Source organism: Schistocerca cancellata, chromosome 2 (assembly GCF_023864275.1).
Source record: "Schistocerca cancellata isolate TAMUIC-IGC-003103 chromosome 2, iqSchCanc2.1, whole genome shotgun sequence".
NCBI lineage: Eukaryota > Metazoa > Arthropoda > Insecta > Orthoptera > Acrididae > Schistocerca > Schistocerca cancellata.
In genome coordinates this window covers 831212057-831235238 of record NC_064627.1, presented here as the reverse complement: position 1 = coordinate 831235238, position 23182 = coordinate 831212057, and the positions used below count along the sequence as shown (strand labels likewise).

General features: G+C 39.4%; 1 protein-coding gene across 1 annotated transcript in view; it reads left to right on the top strand.

Annotated features, from left to right (window-relative positions):
• The window catches only part of LOC126162724 (kinesin-like protein unc-104), a 373406-nt gene that overhangs the window by 299767 nt on the left and 50457 nt on the right, over positions 1–23182 (top strand). Inside the window, 4 exon segments of the mRNA XM_049919386.1 lie at positions 12468–12558; positions 13024–13148; positions 13230–13381; positions 13513–13677. Coding sequence (XP_049775343.1) covers positions 12468–12558; positions 13024–13148; positions 13230–13381; positions 13513–13677 — 533 coding nt within the window.

The window sequence follows — 23182 nt, the reverse complement described above, 5'->3', positions numbered from 1 at the left end:
GCCTGTTCCTCTGCCCAGAACTTCAGAAAAAGATGTGATTGCTGACATTGCGGAGCTCCATGCTTCTGCAAAGATTTCATCTGGTACGCTGTCCAGTGCTGCCACAACCACAGCCACAGTTGTGGCTGCAAGCTCTACACAAGGCAAAACGTCCACCACGGGTAGAATCATCGCCAACCTTTCTGACATCTGTCTCGATTCTTCTTTAGAGGCTATGGAACTTGATATTGGACTGGGGTGATCCCCTCGCTCCAAGATTGAGCCTCCATCTGTTGTGGGCTCCCCTCCACAGCTTAAAGTCGGGATAAAAGTGCTACCCCCTTGATAGGTGGCTCTCATCCTCCAATGGAATGTTAATGGGCTCAGGACACGTGCAGGAGCTGAAGTTCCTGACACAGAACACCCCCTGTGCATGTGTTTGCAGGAAACAAATTTTAAGGCATCTGTTGCCCCTGTCCAATGGGACTGTACACTCTATAGCAAGGATGACCTGACTATGGAAAGGGACAAGGGAGGGGTTGCCGTGTTTGTCAAAAATGTGAACCACTCCTCTGCTCTCCCCCTGGCTACTGACCTGCAAGCAGTTGCAGTTAAAATTCGTGCAGCTGACATTCATGCATACCGCAGAGGATTACAGTTTCCTCTCTGTATTTACCTCTGCTGGATGCAGTAGACTCCGAGGCTCTCACAGATCTTATGGAACAAATCCCCTGACCATTTCTCCTCCTTAGAGTCTTCAGTGCCTATTACGTCCTGTGGGGCTCGACCTCTACTTGCCCATGGGGTCGGGTTTTGGAGAGCCTCCTGACATCCCTAGAGCTGTGCATCCTAAACACTGGTACTCCCACTCATTTCTGTGCTGCTGCTTTGTCATTCTCAGCCACTGACCTATCTCTCTGCTTCCAATAATAAAATACCAACAGCCGTTATTTTGGCTTTATTTGTTAGGCAACCAGTTTCGACATTACATTATGCCATCTTCAGGCCTATACAGTAAAGGTTACAAAAGAGCAATAAATACATTGAAAAAAGCCAAAGAGTATTATCTAAATAAAGCAAGTGTTACATACTAATTTACGTAAGTAAAAGTAATCAGTCTTAATTAAAATCTACATTTTGCAGCATAATATGTACTATCAGGAATTAACCAATTATTCATGCATAATGTGAAAACATCAGTAACCTAACAGAAGTAATGATAAAACAGAAGTGTCAAAGTAAGGCAACCACCAGTCTTGTATATCCATTGTCTGCAAATATGTATGGAGATTCGTGACAAGACATTACCGATTTTTTTCAAGAAGTGTCTTGTCACAAATACCCACACATATTTGCAGACAATGGGTATACACGACTGATGGTTTCATTACTTTGACACTTCTGTTTTATGATTACTTCCATTAGGTTACTAATGTTTTCACATTATGCATGTATAATTGGTTAATTCCTGATTGTACATATTATGTTGGAACATGTAGGTTTTAATTAAGACTGATTTCTCTCACTCATCTAAATTAATATGTAACATTTGCTTTATTTAGATAATAGTCTCTGGCTTTTTTCTACGTATTTATTGCTCTTTTGTAACCTTTGCTGTATAGGCCTGAAGATGGCATGATGTAATGTTGAAACTGGTTGCCTAACAAATAAAACCAAAATAATGGCTATTGGTATTTTATTATTGGAAATCAAGCAGCTGAAGTCCTGCACCCTGGACATAGGATGGAGTTACATTTATCTCTCTGCTCTCCAGCCCACACCGACTCTGTTCACTGGAGGGTCATTGATGATGTTTATTCCAGTGACCACTTCACAATCCGCATTCATGTACTGGGTGGTGGATTGCTGGAACAGAAGTCACCAACATGGATACTTGACAGGGCTAACTAGTCACTGTTCAGCCATTTGGCATGTTTGAACACCGTGACAGTGTCCAGGAATGGGTGGACCACATAACGTGTGTGATCCATCATGCCACTAACCCATCCATACCACAGTCTTTGGGTCCTCTTAGGTGGCCACTTGTGTCTCGGTGGACATAAAAAGTCCATTCAGCCATCCAGGCCAGGCGTACAGCTTTTTGATTGTTTAAATGCCACCCAGCAGTGGACAACCTCACAGTCTTTCAACTCGCGAGAGCCTAGGCTCAGCGCATCAGTAAGGAGAGCAAAAAATGGTCATGGCAAACGGTCCTGCACTCCATCAACAATTCCACTTGTTTGACAAAAGTATGGGAAGACATCCAGAGGATTTCCAGTAAACACAGTCATTTACCAATAGCAGCAGTGTTGAAACAGGGTTGTCTCCAAATGATGCCCAGAGTCATTGCTCAGCTGCTGGCCAAACATTTTGCAAAAACTACAGCTGATGGAAGCCAGGATCTGGCATTTCATCTCTACCGTGCAACTGTAGAGGGGGGGCAAGTTGGACTTCAGATACAACTGCTCTGAGGCCTAAAACTCTCCTTTCTCCATGTGGGAGCTCGAATCGGCACTGTCTGAGACAAATGATACTGCACACGGTCATGACCGAACCCAGTACTACATGCTTTGACATTTGCTAGCAGCATAAAAGGAAATCCTCCTAAAATATTTTAATCTTATATGGCAGATAGGCAACTTCCCCAGCTCATGGAGAGAGGCAGTTCTGATACCTCTCCTGAAACCAGGAAAGGACCATACTTTGCCCAATAGTTACAGGAGTATCACCTTAATGAGCTGCATAGGAAAGACCTTGCAGCAAATGGTTAACTGTTGTCTGGTGTATCTGTTAGAGATCAGACAACTCCTTAGCCGCTCTCAGTGTGGATTCCAGAGATTTCAGTTCACTTTCGACAACCTGGCCCTGCTAGAGATGACTACTCAGCAGTCTTTCCTATGCAACCATCACTGTATTGGTATATTCTTTGGTATCAGTAAGGTGTATATGACCACTTGAAGACAGTACATTCTTGCACAACTGCATGTATGGGGCTTTTGTGGCCACCTCCCCATCTTCATATGGTCATTCATGTCTCAACAGCTTTTTCAGACCCAAGTTGGTGACGCCCTGTCAGATTGTATTGAGCAAGAGAATGGTGTCCTTCAGGGCAGTGTTTTAAGTGTTTCCTCTTTGCCATAGCCATAGACAGTGTCATGTCTGCAGTAAAGAGTCCCATACAGTGCTCCTTATTTGTGGGCAATTTTGCTGTCTTCTGTTCCTCTTCCAGTGTTGCAACTTGCAGTGTGTAGTTTAGAGGAATGGGCTGCAAAGACAGGTTTTCAGTTTTCTGCAGATGAGTGTGTGTGTGTGTGTGTGTGTGTGTGTGTGTGTGTGTGTGTGTGTGTGTGTGTGTGTGTTCATTTTAATTGTTATCACACCTGAGAGACCTGAAAGCCAGAACCCTGAAGGCACTAAATCTCTTAAAGTGCCTTAGCAACAAGTCTTGCAGAGTGGACAGGACGGGTCTCCTCCAGTTTTATTGGGCTTTCATGCATTTGCTGCGAGACTATGGATGCACGGTGTATGGATCAGTGAGGCCTTCTTACATGAAGATCAAAAATGGTTCAAATGGTTCTAAGCACTATGGGGCTTAACATATGAGGTCATCAGTCCCCTAGACTTAGAACTATCTAAACCTAACTAACCTAAGGACATCACTCACATCCATGCCCGAGGCAGGACCGAACCTGTGGCCATAGCAGCAGTGTGGTTCCGGACTTAAGCACCTAGAACCACTCAGCCACAGCTACAAAGATCATTGTTGCTGTCCACCACAAGGGGATTCGGCTGGCCACAGGTGCTTACAGGATCAGTCCCATACCCAGCCTCCATGCTGAGGCCAAGGAAACCCCACTTAAGATCTGGTGGCTGCTCTTCGTGGTGCATCAGGCATGTAAGATCCTCGCAGCTCTGACTTCACCAGCACACCATATTGTTGCTCGTCTGCCTCTAGAAGGCCTCTTCTCCAACCGTCCATGAGCCACAATGATGTCTGGGGTCCACGTGCAGCACGTGCTGGAGTCACTCGGTGTTGAGCAAGTACAACCTCAAATCCCAAGTTTTAAATATCTGCTGCCCTTGTTCCTGGAGAGGCCCAGTGTCATTTTAGATTTAGTGCAGTACTGGAGAGATTGCACTCCTGCTTCTGTTTTTAATTCAATATTTTCAGACATTTTATATGAGCACCACAACTAAGTAGCTATCTTTACAGATAGGTCTAAGCAAGGGGATTCTGTTGGTTGCTCTGTCATTTTCCCAGATCGTATCCTCAGGGTCCGATTGCCTCAAGAATTTATTATCTTCGACGCAGAATTATATGCTATCTTGCGGGCGCTGGAGCAGATGAGACCTTCCAGTGCCAAATTTCTTGTCTGTTCAGATTCTCTGATCGCCCTTTACTATCTCAACATTTGTACCCAGCAGATGAAGTCATCCAGAATATCCAGGACGCCCTCCTCCAACTACAATGCCTGGGGAAGGAGGTGTCTCCCTGCTGGGTACCTGGTCACATGGGAATTTTGGGGAACGAAAGGACAGATTGAGCAGCCAAGGAGGCATGTCATGATCACCAGCTATTTTAGTGTGCCATCCTTCTACGTGCTACCACCTCGCTGTTGAGGTATAAAGTCCTGCATGAAAGGGAAGATGAGAGGCTGGAAGTGACTGACAACAAGCTCCGTGTCATAAAGCCCACAACTCGGCCACGGCATACTTTCTTCCAGCAAGTCGATGGGATGAGGTCTTTCTTACTTGTCTTCACATAGATCACAGGCTCATGACACATGGATTCTCACTCCAGTGAGAGGACCCTCCAATTGTGGTGCTTGTGGCTTCAGATCACTGTGTGTCACATTTTACTGGACTGCATTTTATTTGCTGACCATTGAACTACAGCAGATTTGCCAATGGCTCTGCCCTCCATTTCGAGCAATGTTCTAACAAATGTGGTTAAAATTTTAAAGTTTTGTGAATTGTGCTACATTTTTAACAAGATTTTAGGCAGATGTTTTTTAATGTGTCAACAGGGTGACTGGCTCACCCAAGTTTTTTGTAAGAGGTCAACCAGTCACATTTCTCTGTGCTTTTCTTTTAGCTCTTTTGCATTTTAATTTAATGTATAGCTGCTTTTCCTTCTAATTGGTTTTAGTGCTTGTGAGACAGAGTGACTTTGTGGTCATTTCAGGTGCATGGGGGTACAGCAGTTTTAGTTTATCTCCACATTAAGCATAAGGGCACTGATGACCCCACTGTGACACCCCCATAAGATACACACACACACACACACACACACACACACACACGCACGCAACAGGTACAACTCACACACACTGAAGTCTGGGTATTTGTATGCTTTCAGCTATGCTGCCTCTAGAAAAACACACTGACTCTTACTATAATACTTGTTATATTATGTTATATAATAGAGGGAAACATTCCACGTGGGAAAAAATACATCTAAAAAGAAAGATGATGAGACTTACCAAACAAAAGCACTGGCAGGTCGATAGACACACAAACAAATACATACATACACACAAACTTCAAGCTTTCGCAACAAACAGTTGCTTCGTCAGGAAAGAGGGAAGGAGAGGGAAAGACGAAAGGATGTGGGTTTTAAGGGAGAGGGTAAGGAGTCATTCCAATCCCGGGAGCGGAAAGACTTACCTTAGGGGGAAAAAAGGACAGGTATACACTCGCGCACACACACACATATCCATCCGCATATACACAGACACAAGCAGACATTTGTAGACATTTGTAAAGGCAAAGAGTTTCAAAACTCTTTGCCTTTACAAATGTCTGCTTGTGTCTGTGTATATGCGGATGGATATGTGTGTGTGTGTGTGTGTGTGTGTGTGTGTGTGTGTGTGTGTGTGTGTGTGTGTGTGTGCGAGTGTATACCTGTCCTTTTTTCCCCCCTAAAGTAAGTCTTTCCGCTCCCGGGATTGGAATGACTCCTTACCCTCTCCCTTAAAACCCACATCCTTTCGTCTTTCCCTCTCCTTCCCTCTTTCCTGACGAAGCAACCATTTGTTGCGAAAGCTTGAATTTTGTGTGTATGTTTGTGTTTGTTTGTGTGTCTATCGACCTGCCAGCACTTTTGTTTGGTAAGTCTCATCATCTTTCTTTTTAGATATAGTTTATATTATGTTAAACTTTTAACATATGATTATAACTCTTAATGAGTAGATTACTACAGCATTTAAAATTTTTAAATTTGATCAATAATTATAGAAATATTTAAAGTGAAATTTTTGTTGCCCATGGAAGCCATTAGGTAGGCAACCTGCAACTCGTGTTGGGTTCTGGTATAGTTGCTCAGTAATATAGACTGCCAGAGGCGAAAGAAATCGAGCTAGTTTGCATACATTTCTTCTGAGTCTTATTATGTTGTCACCCATTATTTCATTAAATAACTGAAATATTATATCCCACAAGCCTTAAGGTTACTTGATTTTTGCACTAATAGTGCTGCCTCAGGATATTTCCCGCTTAGGAACATTTCTTACGCAGAATTCATAAAGTTTAATTTTAAAAACTTACTAAAGTTTTTGAGTAATTGTAACTGTTGGTAAGGACCAGTAATCAGTAGGAATGAAAATGATCAAACATGTTTTAGAGTTAAAAAAGATAAAAAAGCATAAGTTCAAACATTTACGTTGAAAAGTAAATACATTGTAACACACCCTTATTCTCCAAAATAAGTAGTCCATGTTCAGAGAGTGTATCAGCAAGATGATTTGTAGTTTCTGTCTCTTGGGTTTTGAGAACTCATCAGTTGATTAACAACAAAAGCACTGTGATGCAATTACACTAGTCATTTTATTAATATTTTTTGTCACAAAATTCCATACAATGTTTCACTAAACAACAGTTCAAGAAATAGCAACTTTCCTATGAAGATTTGCAAGGCATATACTGTGGGAAATTATTCTAACATTAAACTGAAATCATGCCAGGCAAACACAACAGTTGGGAAATTTAACACAAGAGAGCTGAAACGGAAGTAACACTGGCACACAGTGCCAGTTGCCAGCTGTGTACTCCTACATTTACTTCCTGCATATCTGATACAAATCAATATTATCTTCTATACTATATTCTACATCTACATTATATTGTGCAAACCACTGTGAATTGCATGGCAGAGTGTACCAGTTATTATGGCTTCTTCCAGTTCCATTCATGTATTGAGTGTGGGAAGAGTGATTGTTTAAATACCTCTGTCTGCACTGTAATTAAACTTATCTTGTTCTCACAACCTGTACGTGAGCGATAAGTAGGGAGCTGTTGTAGTATATTCATAGAATCATCATTTAAAGCTGGCTGTCGAAACTTTGTAAGAAGGCTTTCTCAGGATAGTTTACATCTATCTTCAAAAGTCTGTCAGTTCGAGTTTCTGCATGATCCCTATGACACTGTCCAAAGGGTCAAACAAAAGTGTGACCATTCATGCTACCCTTCTTTGTATATGGTGAATCCATTAGTCCTATTTGGTACAGGTACCACACACTTGGGCAGTATTCTAGAATGGGTCACATGAGTGATTTGTAAGCAATCTCCTTTGTAGAGTAATTGCATTTTTCCAGTATTCTACTGATAAACCAAAGTCCACCAGCTGCTTTACCCATGACTGAGCCTATATTTTATATCCTTATAAAGTGTGACATCAGTTATTTGTGGGAGTTGGTCAATTCCAACTGTGAGCCATTGATATTATAGTCATAGGATACTACATTTTTTTGTTATGTGGAGTGCACAATTTTACCATATCTGAACAATTAAACAAATTGACAATTTTTGCACCACTTTAAAATCTTGTCAAGTTCTGACTGAATATTTATGCACCTTCTTTCAGACAGTACTTCACCATAGACAATAGCAAGGGTCCCAACAAATTTCCATGAGGCACACCCAAAGTTAACTTTTACATATAACTACGATTTTTCATCTGAAGTAACGTTCTGTCTCTCCCCACCGAAAATCCTTTGTTTGATATCCATATGTTCGTACTTTTGACAATAAACAAAGATCTGATACTGAATCAAATGCTTTTTGCAAATCAAGAAATACTGAATTTACCTGACTGCCTTTGTCTGAAGCTTTAAGTATGTCATGTGAGAAAAATGCGATTTCGGCTTCACGTGATCTATCTGAGATTCTACACCAAATCAGTTTCATGTGTCATCATTCCCGTAACATCAAGCAAGCCCTACATCGGAAATACAAAGTGTTTCACAAATCTAACGAATATTTCCACAATATTCTGTAACACCAAAGGCTAATTTTCAGTATCATTCAGTGGATCAAAATTGTATTTAGGGACCATCGTAGATTGCCAGTTCTCTTTGCATGCAAATCTTGTTTGTAATATACTGACTCAACTGTTTGGACATGGGAAGAGATAGGCTAAAATATTACAAAAATAAAAATCAGTGTGAAAATGTCAAAATCAAAGCTAAACAGAATGTGGTTCATACACACATTAAAAGATGTCATAGCTTACAAATCTGAACATGTATTTTTCCAGGACACAGTTTTCCATAAGTTATCAATGCATTTGTATTAATTTTTCAATAAATTGATGTTAATTAGAACAGTGGCATTGTAAAAGATGAATTACCTGTATTGAGATATTTTGACCTTGTATATTGACTGTGACACTTTGGTGGCTCTTCAGGTCAAGCGTACATTAATATCAGGCTTTCCAGAGATAGTTCTTGGAAGCTATCATCCACAAAACTTATTATGTCACAGAGAATAAGAGGCAGTTCTGAATTCCAGTAATGTTTGTAATATTGGGGATAATTTCTAACAGAGACACTAAATACGAAAACTTGAATCCCGTAAACAATGCTGATATACACAAGTAAAAAGATTGATATGGAAACAGAGAGATAATTTCAAGCAGTTTTATGAAGTAAATGAAACACTACCTTTCACAACATGATTTGGACTCCAAGACCACTGCCTCATTCCCAACTTCATCCTAACTCACAACAACTTCTCCTTTGAATGGAACATATACAAACAAATCCACAGCCCAGCCTCATGAGAACCCACATTACACCCTCCTATACCAAACTGTTTATGACCCATCTAAAAAAGAGCTTCCTAGCCTTCCTAAAAGACAAACCCCTTTTCTGGTTCAGGTTCATTGAGAACATCTTCATGATCTGGACTCAGGGCCAAGACACCCTATCCCCATCCCTTTATGGCCTCAGTACCTTCTCTCCCATATACTGCACCTGGTCCTTGACAACACAGTGTACCACCTTCCTCTCTGATGGCTCCATCCACATCTTTGTCCATATTAAACCCACCAACCACGAACAGTACCTGCATTTCTACAGCTGTCATCCCTTCCACACCAAAAAATCCCTCCTGTACAGCCTGGCCACCCGGGAACATCATACCTGCAGCGACAAGAGCTTGCATGCCCAGTAGCTGAGTGTCTCACAAAGACCTTCACAGACAAGCCCTATCCCCCAGACTTAGTCCATAAACATCTGTGTCATTTTCTCACACACTCCCAGTTCTCCCACCACCCCAGAATCAGCTACAAATAGTGCCCCCTTCATCACCCAATACCAATCCAGACTGGAACAACTGCGACACCCTTCATCAGAGATTTGATTACATATCATCATACCTTTAAAAGAGGTGCATCCTAGCCAAGATTCTTCGCATGCCTCCTAAAGTGGTGTTCTGTCGCCCACCCAACCTCCACAAATCCCTAGTCCATCCCTGAGCCACTACCAATCCCAACCCCTTGCTACAGGGATCATATCCCTGTGGAAGATACAGGTGCAAGACCTGCCCAATCCACCCACCTAGCATTGCCTATCCCAGTCCAGTCACAGGCTTATCGTACTGCATCAGAAGCCTGGCCACGTGTGAAAGCAGCCATGTCATATACGAGCTCTGCTGCAATCATTAAATGGCATTTTATATTTGTATGACTACGAACCAGCTGACCAGCAGGATGAATAGCTGCCATCAGACTGTGGCCAAAATCAAAGTAGACCACCCCGTAGCACAACATGCAGCTGAACATAACATGTTTGTTTGTTTGTTTTGTAAATAAAAACCACCTTTTCTTGTTGTGCTATATTGTATTTCTCCCAGACGCATTTTGCCTTTTTCACTTAAAGGCATTGTCAGTGAGAGAGTTCATCCCACTGATGATGCCTTAAAGTGAAAAAGGTGAAACATGTCTAGGAGAAATAAAATATAGTGCAGCAAGAAATGGTGGTTTTTATTTACAAAACAAATATTTCTGTGCTTGCTGAGGAGGATGCCCACACAAACAAACTCATTATAACATGTTTGATTTCAGTGGCTGCTTCACAACCTGGTCCATCTGGATCCTCCTCTCCACCATCAGCTTTTCTTAACTGTGTAGAAAGGAGTTATCCTTATAATGCTTTCTCCACTCCTGAAAGTGTCCCAATCTCAACCTACGGTAACCTACTGTCCCCACACACTCCACCAAACAGTTTCTGCCCCCTCTGTCCTATTACATTCTTCCTATACTCATCCCCCAACCCTCTCCGTCTGCTGCTCTCTGCCAATGCACCTGCCCTTCTTCCCCTTCCCACTCCTCTCCTTTTTCACTCCTTGTCCCCCTCACCTCCCCCCAAACCCTACCTCACAGCCTCCCAACACTGTACCTCTTGTCAGTCTAGTCACTGCATGCTCCACCAGACAGTGCTTTCTCTCTCCTTATTGTATCCCCATATTCTGTAACCCCCCCACTCCACCCCCATACCTCCAGATTGCTGCCTCTATTCTATATGGCAGTTGTATGCCGTTTATGTGTGTTTGTTTCCTTTTCTGAAGAAAGCTTTGGTCAAAAGCTAATTGCGTAACTGTCTTTTCATTGCTGCCTGTCACCACGTTATCTTTACCATGGCAGCAGTCTATCAGTTCCTTATGTTATTGTAAATGAAAGTGCCTGTTCTTTTTCACCAGAACTAACTTTTACTATGCAGAAATTTAGGTTGTGATGAACATGGGTCCTTCTTCTTAAATAGTGCAGAGTAGTTTCAGAAATGTGTTTTCTGGTGTTTACGTACTGTTATATCAACTCATTCGTTTTTCTTAAGAGTGCCATCTGAATGTTGTGAAATGTAAAAGCCCACAAAGATAACGGAAAATTATGTAACAGTTATATAACAGTTTTCTCTAGATAATATTAGCAGCACCTAATCAAATAATATGCAGCAGCAGTATTGTATCATGGTGGCGGTGACTGTGATTGTGTTGCTGACAGTAATGATAACAGTACTGGTAGTGAGTAAGAATCCTTTTCGGGTATATTTTTTGAGAGTCATTGGAATTTTAGAAACTCAGAACCATCCAGAAATATGTTTGTTAACAAAGTTCTAGTATAATTTTAGATTTTCAAAGTAGTAATTCAAGTGTTGGTGTAACTACTGACAGTACATCAACATAAGTAAATTTATTACAAACTTTAAAACTTATAAAGAAATTACTCTTCAAAATTAGAACATTTAGTTGTTATTGAAAGGGAAATAATGCTGCTGCTTGTCATTTATTGGACTATTGATTTAGTGAAATATAAGGGTTGTTCAGGAAGTAACCTCTGTTTGGCTGTAAATAAAAAACTTGCATAGAAAAAACATTACATACACCTGGAAAATGCAGCTTTGTGCTCTTTTTCAACGTAATCAGCATTTAAATTTAAGCATTTGTCATAGTGTTTCAATAATTTCCAAATGCCTTCTCCATAAATTGCTACCACCTGGGCGTGTAGCCAATTTTTCAGGCATTTGGAAGTTCATCATTGTTGAAGCACTGTGATGTAAGCCACTTCTTCATGAGAGCAAACAGATGAAAATCACATGGCACAAAGTCTGGGCTGTATGGAGGATGATAAAAAAAATCCCCTTTGAATTGCTTGAGGCTCAGAAGGCCTACCATTCCTCTCTTCGTAATGAATGCTTGTTCTACCACTTTTAAAAAACCAGACCAATTGCTGCAGAATACCTTAACTCATAATGTTTGGACCATACACAGTACACGGTTGACAATGAATGTCTACTGCTGAAATGTTTTGCACTGAAAGAACTCCTACTGCTGCTCACACTTCACATTTTTCAGGATTTTTAATTACAGTACTCATATTTTGGGGTGACAACAAGCAAAATCGTGAATGAATGAGGTTCACACATTCACATCTGGACGCTTATTGAATCAGAGAACATGCAAATATGACAGTTTCAGTACTCTGCGCACAAATACTAGTGCCACATGACTGTAGAAATGTGGCTACTTTCTGAACTGCCCTCATATTCTTGAAGGGTATATATCTTTAATTCTAAAAGTGCAGATTTATGTTTTTACTGTTGTTTCTTTTGATGGTCATTTTGTGCCTTATTATCTAATATTCCTGAATGTTTTTCATTGTATTGTATTGTATTGTATTGAACCTTCTTTTTTTTTTCTTTGATTGTATACAGCTTTCTGCATCGACATGATGAAGCATTTTCTACAGAGCCTGTTAAGAATGTTGGAAATGGATGGCCCATTGGATTCTTTCATGTTCAAAATGTTAGTACAATTTTTTAATTATCTATTGAATGTTCAGTAATATTGTATTTCATTTTTTTCATAACAGTCTGAGAATTGTTCATTTGTGTAGGAATATTAATTGAGAAAAAATTTTACATGTGAACTTTTTTCATTATTCTGCTTCTAATTTGATGTTTTTTAAGTGCCTCTTGTTTCTCTCCGCATTTTTTGACTTTTTATATCAATACAGCCATGTTTTTTTCTGTTCAGTGCTGATGTTATTGGGTTAATGTTATTATTTGACATACGGTATTCAGATTAAGATTCTTTATTAGTCATTTGACATAAGTATGTAAAATAGAATTCATCACTACACTCAAGTAATAGTATTAATATTTTTTTTAATATGAAATTTTGCATAAATAGTTACAATGTTATACTCATATTGTTGAACGATATGATAAGTTTTATGATACTTTTTTACATGATTACAACCTTTTTCAGATAACAGTTACAGTAACAAAATCATTTATAGAATACTTAAAGACACAGCCTATTGTATTTGAAGTTTTTGGCCACTATCAGAAGCACCCACTTCATAGAGATGCAAAGCAGGATGGTGGACAGTTGTAAGTACTTTCACTTGTCAAATGTATAATAAATTCATAATTAGTAGAATTGTTAGTACATCAATAAAATTTATTTTGCAGTGTTCGACAGCCACCAAAGCGTATGCTTCCGCCATCAATACCAATTAGCCAGCCTGTACGGTCGCCAAAATTTGGAGTATTACCATCACCTTGTACTAGTCATGTACATGCCAAGTATGATGTTCTTGTTTGGTTTGAAATTTGTGAATTAGGTAAATATTGTTACTTATATATGTTCGTATGACTAAAGTAGTTATAATAAATATACTTGTACTGATACAGTCCAGTTTGTGTTATACTTGTTCAGTTTCAAACTCTCTGAAATTTCTGGTTCTGGTTACAGCACCTAATGGTGAGTACGTGCCAGCAGTTGTGGATCATAGTGATGATCTCCCTTGCCGTGGTCTGTTCTTACTCCACCAAGGTATCCAGCGCCGTATTCGCATTACTATTGTACATGAGCATGCTGCTGAACTTCGATGGAAGGAAGTTAGAGAACTAGTTGTTGGTAAGTTACCCTTTAATGATAATACCTGTTCAGTGTTGTGTTTGGAAGAGTATTTGGCGATTTGTACAGTCAAATCAATCACAAGGCAACATGCAGCACTTTCAATGAAAAGGCTCATTCTGAAATATATACTGTAAACCAAATTTTCCAGATTAAAAGTCGCTTCCCCACATAACAGAAAAAGTAACTATAGAATTATTATCGAAGCAGTTCTGGAGTAAGCCTATAGGGAACTTTCACAATTTCAGTTTAAAAACAATATATTTCTGCTCAACAGTGTCACACTTCAATATCAGTATTACTGCTTGAAAGGCCTACCATTTCTAATAGTTGTCAACTGGATGACTCACATGTAGGATTAACTAACATGTTACAGTCATAATTACATAACAAATTCAATCTATGAGGGTTGAACTTTAATAGTGGCAACTATTTATTTACAGCTCATACAAAATAGATATTTCAAAGTTTTACTGACCTTCAAAATAATCACCAGCATTGTGTATAACCCATTGCCAGTGATGTGGAACTCGTAGAATACTCTTAGCAGTTTCATTGTGTTTACAGTTCGAGCAGCACGGTTATTGCCTGACGAATTTTGTAGCAGTTCTGAAGCAAATACCATGAAGTGTTTCCTTCAGTTTATAGATCGAGTTGAACTCATGAGGGCTTAAGTCAGGGTAGTGCAGTAGGTGGTATAGCACTTAGCGCAGCCCCATCAGTCAAACATATCAGTAACAGCCTGCACTGTACATGCTTGAGCATTTTCCTGCAAAATGATGGTCAGGTCCTGCAAGAAGCGTCATCACTTCTGTCTCTAAGCTGGTCATAGGTTGTGTTCCAAAAATAAACAGCATAGAGGCAGAAGTGATGACGCTTTCTGCAGGACCTGACCATCATTTTGCAGGACAATTCTCAAGCATGTACAGTGCAAGCTGTTACTGATTTGTTTGAGATGGGGCTGCTAAGTGCTATACCACCTAGTGCACTCTGCTGACTTAAGCCCTCATCAGTTCAACTTGATTTCTAAACTGAAGGAAACACTTCACGGCATTTGCTTCAGAACTGTTACAAATTTGTCAGGCAATAAACCACGCTGCTTGAACTGTCAACACAACTGGCACTGTTGAGTATCCTATGACTTCCACGTCACTGGCAACAAGTTGTACGCAATGCTGGTGACTACCTTGAAGGTCAGTAAAACTTTGAAACATATATCTATTTTGTATGAGCTGTAAATAAATAGTTGCCACTATTAAAGTTCCAACCCTCGTATATGTAAACTTATACCTTACAAAAATAATACCAACTTACCCATGATAGTGCAATTAAAACTTTTAATGACAAGGATGCACAGAACACTTAATTTAAATCTCAACACTGGTCACATTGTGCATATCTAAACTACACTGTTGATTTCATTTGGATTTGCACACCTGTTCCAAGAAACAGAATTGACAACAATAATGAAACAGGACTCATTCACTCATGCACTCACGTCATCTCAGCCTAATATCATTCACAATCACACACATTTAATAAATGTGAAGTCAAATATTTAAATAATGAGCAGCAACAGTGCAATGATGCAGTTACAGTCCCCCCTAATTGAGTGCTCAGTGCAAAATGTCTTAACCAATTTCATAACTTTTACTATTGTATCTTGCATGCTTTTCTAGGAGTTCGTAATGTCAAAATAATTCACCAGTGCAGAGGAATTATTTGTTGAAATCAGTAAATAACTCTGCTTGAATACAAGTTTTAGTTTTGTAAACTGACATCATATATCACCTTTCGAAACGAGTGCCCAAATTTGCAATGAAAATCTAATTACTGTCCTGCAAATAGCTCAGAGGCAGTGCATTACCAGAATTGTTAGTTTGATGAAGTTGCAATTCACACTCTCAGCCTTGCGGTTGTCAATGTACCTCCACTCATTTGCATATCTATCTCTGTCAGGTTGTACCTCCCCTCAGACAAATGAGCAGTTACCTATGCTCATTGCAGGTTCAGTCCATGCCAAGTTACAGAATGGCTAACAACAACTATGACCACAATGTCTTTTTCATCACAAGACATCACGTGTTTCAGTGTCTTTCACCCAACTCTCCCATCTGCACACAGCGCATTAACATCATATTTTTAAAGTGACAACACTTGACCATTAGTGCTGATATTATTTTGCCATTCTGCATTTCTCTGTCTTATTACACTTTGGAATATTAATGTTTGTAAGGCTAACATTTTTATCTTCTGCAATTAACTATTTAATTACAGATTGAAATATTGTTCGCTGAAGATAAATAGGAAGAATGCAAAATATTACACAGCAGATCATGTATGAGAATTGCATAACACTTCAATTACAAGATTAACAAAAAATTAATTTAGCTGTTTCATTAGACACCTACAATCTGATTTCTGCAGTTTATTTATTGAAGCTTCAGTAATGTTATTAGGTATTTAATGTTTATCATGCATGCTTGCTGAAATAGCAGATATAATTTTTGTGATGTTACAGTGAACCCTGAAATTTGTTATCACCTCGAGAATTGTTTGAAAATTCCAACATAATTTACTTGTGCCTGGAACTTTGTTATTTGCTTGTAAGAACCATTGCCAAATGTATCATCTCCTATTTATTTTTCTTGCATTTTAAAGGTTACTTCATCTTGCTGCTACTTGCACAGTTCACATAAGCTTTCCTTTAGATATTATTGTCTATGGCTGAGTGACCATTGCCTTCTGTTTTTGCCGTTGAGATAAAACTGATATAGTGTTTTCAGACCAGTGGGCTCTTATTTGGCCCTGAAGAAATGTATGTTTTCAGGGGGCCTTGGTTTGGTATGCTTTATGGTTACAGAGTTGAGCAAATACACCAAGACTTCTTTAAAAAAAATTACACAGCTCGCCCTCTCCCTCCCTCTACTCCCCCCCCCCTCTCTCTCTCTCTCCCTCCCTCCCTCTACTCCCCCCCTCTCTCTCTCTTTCTCTCTCTCTCCCTCCCTCCCTCTACTCCCCCCTCTCTCTCTCTTTCTCTCTCTCTCTCTCTCTCTCTCTCTCTCTCTCTCTCCCCCCCCCTCTCCCCCCCCCTCCTCCTCCTCCTCCTCATGTTTCTTCTGACTGGTTTGATGTGGCTCACCATGAATTCACCTCTTTATCTCAGAGTAGCACTTGGACGTGCCATCCTCAATTATTTGTTAATTTCATCCCAATCTCTGTCTTTCCCCACAGTTTTTACCCTCTACAGCTATCTCTAGTACAACACATGCCATATTATCGTGTCCCTTAAAATAGTCAGTGTGTTCTGTGTTTTCCTTTCTTCACCAATTCTTCAGATAACCACCTTATTTACTGCCTTATCAGTCCAAGCTCTTTTTGTTCCAGAATTGTATGATAGTTGGGTACCAAAGAATATGGAACGTCAACACAAAGCTTACGCATGGAAGCAGCATAGATTGTTCTGCAGTTATCTCTGGCTGGACAACTTGTCTGCATAGTGGTAGTAAAATATGTGTAGACGTCTTCCTCTTGAACCAGTCTATTTGTGAAAACCGTATCAAAATCCCTACAGCAGTTCCTGAAATTCACATCCACACACAGCCAGGAAAACAGGCTGGGGGTCTTTAATTAATAGTACGCACAGAATACAATAAGCTATTTGATAGGATCTTGGTGATTAAATAGCTGCTCTCCCCTGTCCCTTGTTGGGTATGCCCTTGCACAACAGTGACAAGATATGGACTTATGCCACAGACTGGTTCTTACCCTTGACAACAAAGTACTATGATGGGAGAATAGAGAGATTGATACTATGGTCCTACAAGCACTTCAGTCCCAGTGGTGAATGTTTTAAGCAGAATAACTGATGTATGCAGTAGCCCAGTGGATGTTTTCTTCTCTTTAACAATCTGTAGAAAATCGCTTTCTGGTTAAGTCTTATATTTCAATATTGTATTTCACTATTTGTAAGTGGTCATTTCAGGTAACATTTAAAGTCAAATGATACTTGAGTGGTTTACACGATTAGAGATGACGGAAAATATTTATTTGAAGGAAACATTCAATTTTATTTCTGCAAAGAGATCCCACAGGGTATTGTTATACTGCCAGGTACACACCTTCATTTCAGATGCAGTGGGGCTTACTAGACCTTACAATTTTCAAAAACTAAAAGTTATAGACAGCTCTATACTTTGCTTCTTAACACAGAGGAATAACGACTCACATGCCCATATTGAGAATGGTATTGAAGGATGTTTGTCACTGCATTTATCCCCAAAATGGACAGTAATTAGATTCACAGTCACGACATGTAAAATGAAGCAATAACTATGTGTAGAGTCATGAAGTCAGAACTGAATGTATACAAGCATGATAACATTCAATGGTAAGGATCATATCATAGACAAAGTACTGTCAGGCTTGAAGCTGAATGGATACATTATTAGTTTGCTACAAATTGTGCAGAAATTTAAAAAAAAATAAAGTGTTCAAGTAATTACTAAAAATTAATCGTAGAATTAATCTGCATTCTGCAATGCAACTTCATTTTAATTTGATACTGTAAGCTGATCTGAGATACAAACCAAAACTGTGCTTTTTTCTTTTGCGAACACTGGAGATTGGAAAGTATGGTGGTAGTTTATTGGTGACTGAAAAACTAAAGTGGGCCTGGATAGCACAGCTGGTGAGAGAAAAATGAGGCTCATGATTCAACTTCTGTTTTTGCACAGTGTCTTAATTTGTTGGGAAGTATCAATTAGGCACAGCTTTTGATACACTTTTAAGAAATTCTGTGCTTTTTTTTAACAAAATTTTAGTATCTCAAAGAAATAAGAAAGGACTGTATGTACATGGAAAAGACAATGGACATGAAAATTAATTTTTAAATTATCTCCTAAGTTGTTTAGAAGTTTGAGTCTAAACTGTAGCTGCAGGAGTGAGTGTTTGGACATCTGTGTGATTTTGTGTGTGAATTTGAATGTCTGTACTTTTGATAGAGAAAGAGCAAGAGCTTGAAAGCTAAAGTAAATACTATAATCTGCTGAATGTTTCCAAGTGGCACAAATCAGTAAGTTATTGGTGAGTGGTTGCCTTTCCTTTATGTTAGGTAGAGTTCCACCCAGGAATTTCCATGAATGTTGTGTGTTGTTTGAATGTTCATTTTTTCATAAGGGGAAGGGATTAAGTTTTGGGTTTTGCATCCTGCCTGTTATTCAATCATTACAGACAGAGCACAGACACAGATAGGATATCTATGGAAAACAAAACATAGTGTGATTTTGTAAAGGAACTATCCCAACATTTGCTGTAATCGATTCAGGTTACCCGTCAGAAGCTTCAATTTGGATTGCTGGTTGTAGATTTGAACACCCCCCCCCCCCCCCCCCCCCCCCCTGTTCGTTAACATGAGGTCAGTGCCTTAACCATTGCACTAATGTGATGTTTTCTTGTTGTTAGTCAGTTAGTTACTTGGTCCACAGATCTTTTAAATTGTTATTTTATCACTACGATGTGTAACAAGTCACTTTACAGGATTTGCAGAGTATCCCTTTTAGAAGACACTAAAGTCTATTTTCTCTGTTATTTCAGAAGATATTTTCAGTTTCATTTTTGTTATGTGTAGCTGAAGTCAGCCCAAATAAATACGGCTCATCATGTCTTTCATCTGACTCTCAGTGTTGACAGAAAGTGTTCTTTCCATTATGAACAAAATGATTTTATTTTTATTATTTAACAACATGCCCCATTACACACTATTTGTAATACTACATGTACATATTTGTGTGTGTGTGTGTGTGTGTGTGTGTGTGTGTGTGTGTGTGTGTGTAAAAAAGTCAGTATTAACATTAATTGACATATTTCTCAGTTGTCGTCATGCAGCTACACTTAAAAACTAGTTTTTATCAGAATACCAGTTTTTAATATAAAAATTTGTGTGTAGAATAGAAGGAGATGTACAGGAAAAATGATTTTAGGTTAGATTTAAAACCTAGTTTGCTACCTACCAGATATTTTATCATGTTGCCACATAATGAACTCCTTTTTGAGCCACTGACAGCTTTAACAATGGGTAATAAAGGTTATTTTTCCCTTAGGTTCATAGATATGGTCATCACTGTTCTTCTCAAATTGTGATGGATTATTTATGATGAATTTCATTAGCGAATATGTGTTGTGATTGTGTAGTTAAAGACTAACTCCTTGAAGAGGTGCCTACATGGCAACTGTAGGTTAACACCACATAAACTTTTGTTCTCTGTGCTTAGACTATTGTTTGTGTCTAGCATTACAACACAACTGGCAATGAGTCTGCTGTTGACTTCCACATGCTCAGTCTGTTTGCTATTTCATCAGTTCTCGTGGCCACAGTGGCAGTGTCCAATTTCTCATCAAGCAGCAGCAGGCTCTTACAGTTGCTATCACAAATTTGTCAGCCACATCAACTATGCAGGCGTCTATGCTGTTGGCATACCCTCCGCCTTTCCCACTTATGTTCTGGATTGATATCATCCATATATAGATATGTGGTTGATGTCCTTTGTTTTATTGATGAATCATCAGCAAAAATTGACTGGTTCTATGAAAATATAAACACAATACACAAAAAGAGAATATTCACAATGAAAACAAACAACCAAATAAACTTAATAGAAGCAACCATTAAAAAAACCTAATAAACTTCTTAGATACAACCATTAAAAAAGGAAACAGGATAGCTTTGATTTTACTGATAGTTGTGATTTTACTGTGAACCTGCAACACTGATAGAATCATACATCAGACTTCAAATCACCCACACTCAGTGAAACATCTGATACGTGCTTAGACACTCACCACAGTACCATTTAGCACAGAAATCTAACAGAAACAGTTAGACATCTACATACAAATAACAACAAAGAATGGGTACAATAATAACATAGCCATAAAATTATGCAAAGAAAATTAAATAACAAATACGGTCAATAAACACAACACATACATAGTTACAAACAACAACACAATAAAACACCACACAAAAGAAGCACACACAATGATAGAACAACAACAGCACAAAGAAAGCATGATAACAAGACCAGGGTGGCTACTAAACAGGAAAAACTGAGAAAGTTGGCAGCTCTTACAAAAATATACTCTAGACACAGAAAATGGCAGTTACCAGTCCTACATTTCGAAAGCAGAGTGGGCACAAGAAAAACTACAAGCCTTTAACCAGTATTCCACATCAGAGAAAGCTGTTTGGTGTACTAATAATGAATTAGATGCTGATAACATCTGTCACTTCAGAAATTTCCACATTTTCTAGAGATATAAGAAGCTCCTCTATCTTGTTTTTCAGTCCCCTAATGTTCTGATGAAACAAACTAATTTTACTTTTGTGGAAACTGTTACATGTATTATGGTCCTGTTGTGTTATAATTTTATTTGATACTATCTGTCTATAACCTGACTCTAACCTGAAACATGTTCCCTTCAGTCTCCAGCAGTAACTGTACATGTTCTGCAGGCTTCTCAGATGATCTGTCCTTCTCTCTTATAATCAGCTGCAGGCCACAATTTTTTACATTCTCACCTCTCAATTGCTACAACAGGTGCAGCACATATATGAGACTTGGTTTCAGTCAAAAGAATCCTCTCAGCTCTTTGTTGACATGGCTGACAGCTATGTTAATGCAGGACTGGACATGCCTCTGCAAAATCTCCACAAATCCCACATTAGTGTCTGCTGTTGCTGCTCTGTTTCTTCCATGTCACCTTTAATATTATACTATGAGTTGCTATCCAGGCATTTCCCCACTCTTACTACTATAATAAGTAACTGATCTTTTTCCCTAAACAATAACAACAACAATAATTATTATTATAATAATAGCAGCATATGTCTTAGTTGTAGTGTACAAAATTTTGTACAGTGCCACAGTCGCAACGTGCATGAGTCTTGGGTCCCTAGCTGTGGTAGTAGAATGAGTCAACAACACAACTGAAAAATATAATTAGTTCAGTATACTTGGAAACAAAATGGTAAGAGATGTTTCCTTTATGAGCCAGGATAAGCCATGGATTTTTTCATTGAAAATAAATCTGTCAATGTAGACCCAGTTTTATGTACTGTCTTGTGCATGGGTGTCACCAGCACTATATGATTGGGAACTGGGGAGGGGGGGGGGGGTGGCAGTAGAGAGGGCATAGATCTCAAGACGGTCTGAATGGGACATCCCTTGAAAACAAGTTGAAAAAATTAGGACCTGAAACCACTTTGTAGCGTTCTGGATGCCTCAGACCATATATTTCAGCAACACTTGAAATATAAAGGTAACACATGAAGACCATTTTTTAAATACTCTATAAATATGATTATTAAATCTGGTTTAAGAAAATAAAAATAATCTGCCAGCAAAAACAAATCAATGTATTTGGTAGTTTAAAGTAGAAGCCTGTACTTCTCAGACATGTAGAATACTGGGAATTTATTACTGTACAAGAATATCATCCAAAAATTCACATTGCAGAGGTTTCTTTTCCTGAGTGATGCAGATGAAGCCATATTGGCTAAATTGCTAGTTTATTGTAAGCCCCTAATGTAGGGAAGAATTTAGGCTATATTTAGATCAGTTAAAAAAAAACTGATAAATTCCTATGGACTAAGTGTTCTACTACATTGTGTCTGTGCGCCTAGGCATTGAGGCAAACAGAGCTTGGATGGCGTGTACAGGTACAGCTGCCCATGCACCTTTAACACGATACCACAGTTCAGCAAGAGTAGTGACTGGGCGTATTGTGACGAGCCAGTTGCTCAGTCACCATTGACCAGACGTTTTCAATTGGTGAGAGATTTGGAGAATGTGCTGGCCAGGGCAGCAGTCGAACATTTTCTGTATCCAGAATGGCCCGTACAGGACCTGCAACATGCGGTTGTGCATTATCCTGCTGAAATGTAGGGTTTCTCAGCAATCAAATGAAGGGTAGAGCCACACATCTGAAATATAATGTCCACTGTTCAAAGTGCTGTCAATGCGAACAAAAGGAGACCGAAACATGTAACCAATGGCACCCCATACCACCACGCCTGGTGATACGCCAGTATGGCAATGACGAATACACGCTTCCAATGTGCATTCACTGCGATGTTGCCAAATATGGATGTGACCATCATGATGCTGTAGACAGAACCTGGATTCATCCGAAAAAATGACATTTTGCCATTCGTGCACCCAGGTTCGTCGTTGAGTACACCATCACAGGCGATCATGTCTCTGATGCAGCGTCAAGGGTAACCGCAGCCATGGTCTCTGAGCTGATAGTCCATGCTGCTGCAAACATCATCGAACTGTTCATTCAGATGGTTGTTGTCTTGCAAACATCCCTATCTGTTGACACAGGGATCGAGACGTGGCTACACGATCCGTTACAGTCATGCGGATTAAAATGCCTGTCATCTCGACTGCTAGTTATACAAGGCCGTTGGGATCCAGCACGGCGTTCCGTATTACCCTCCTGA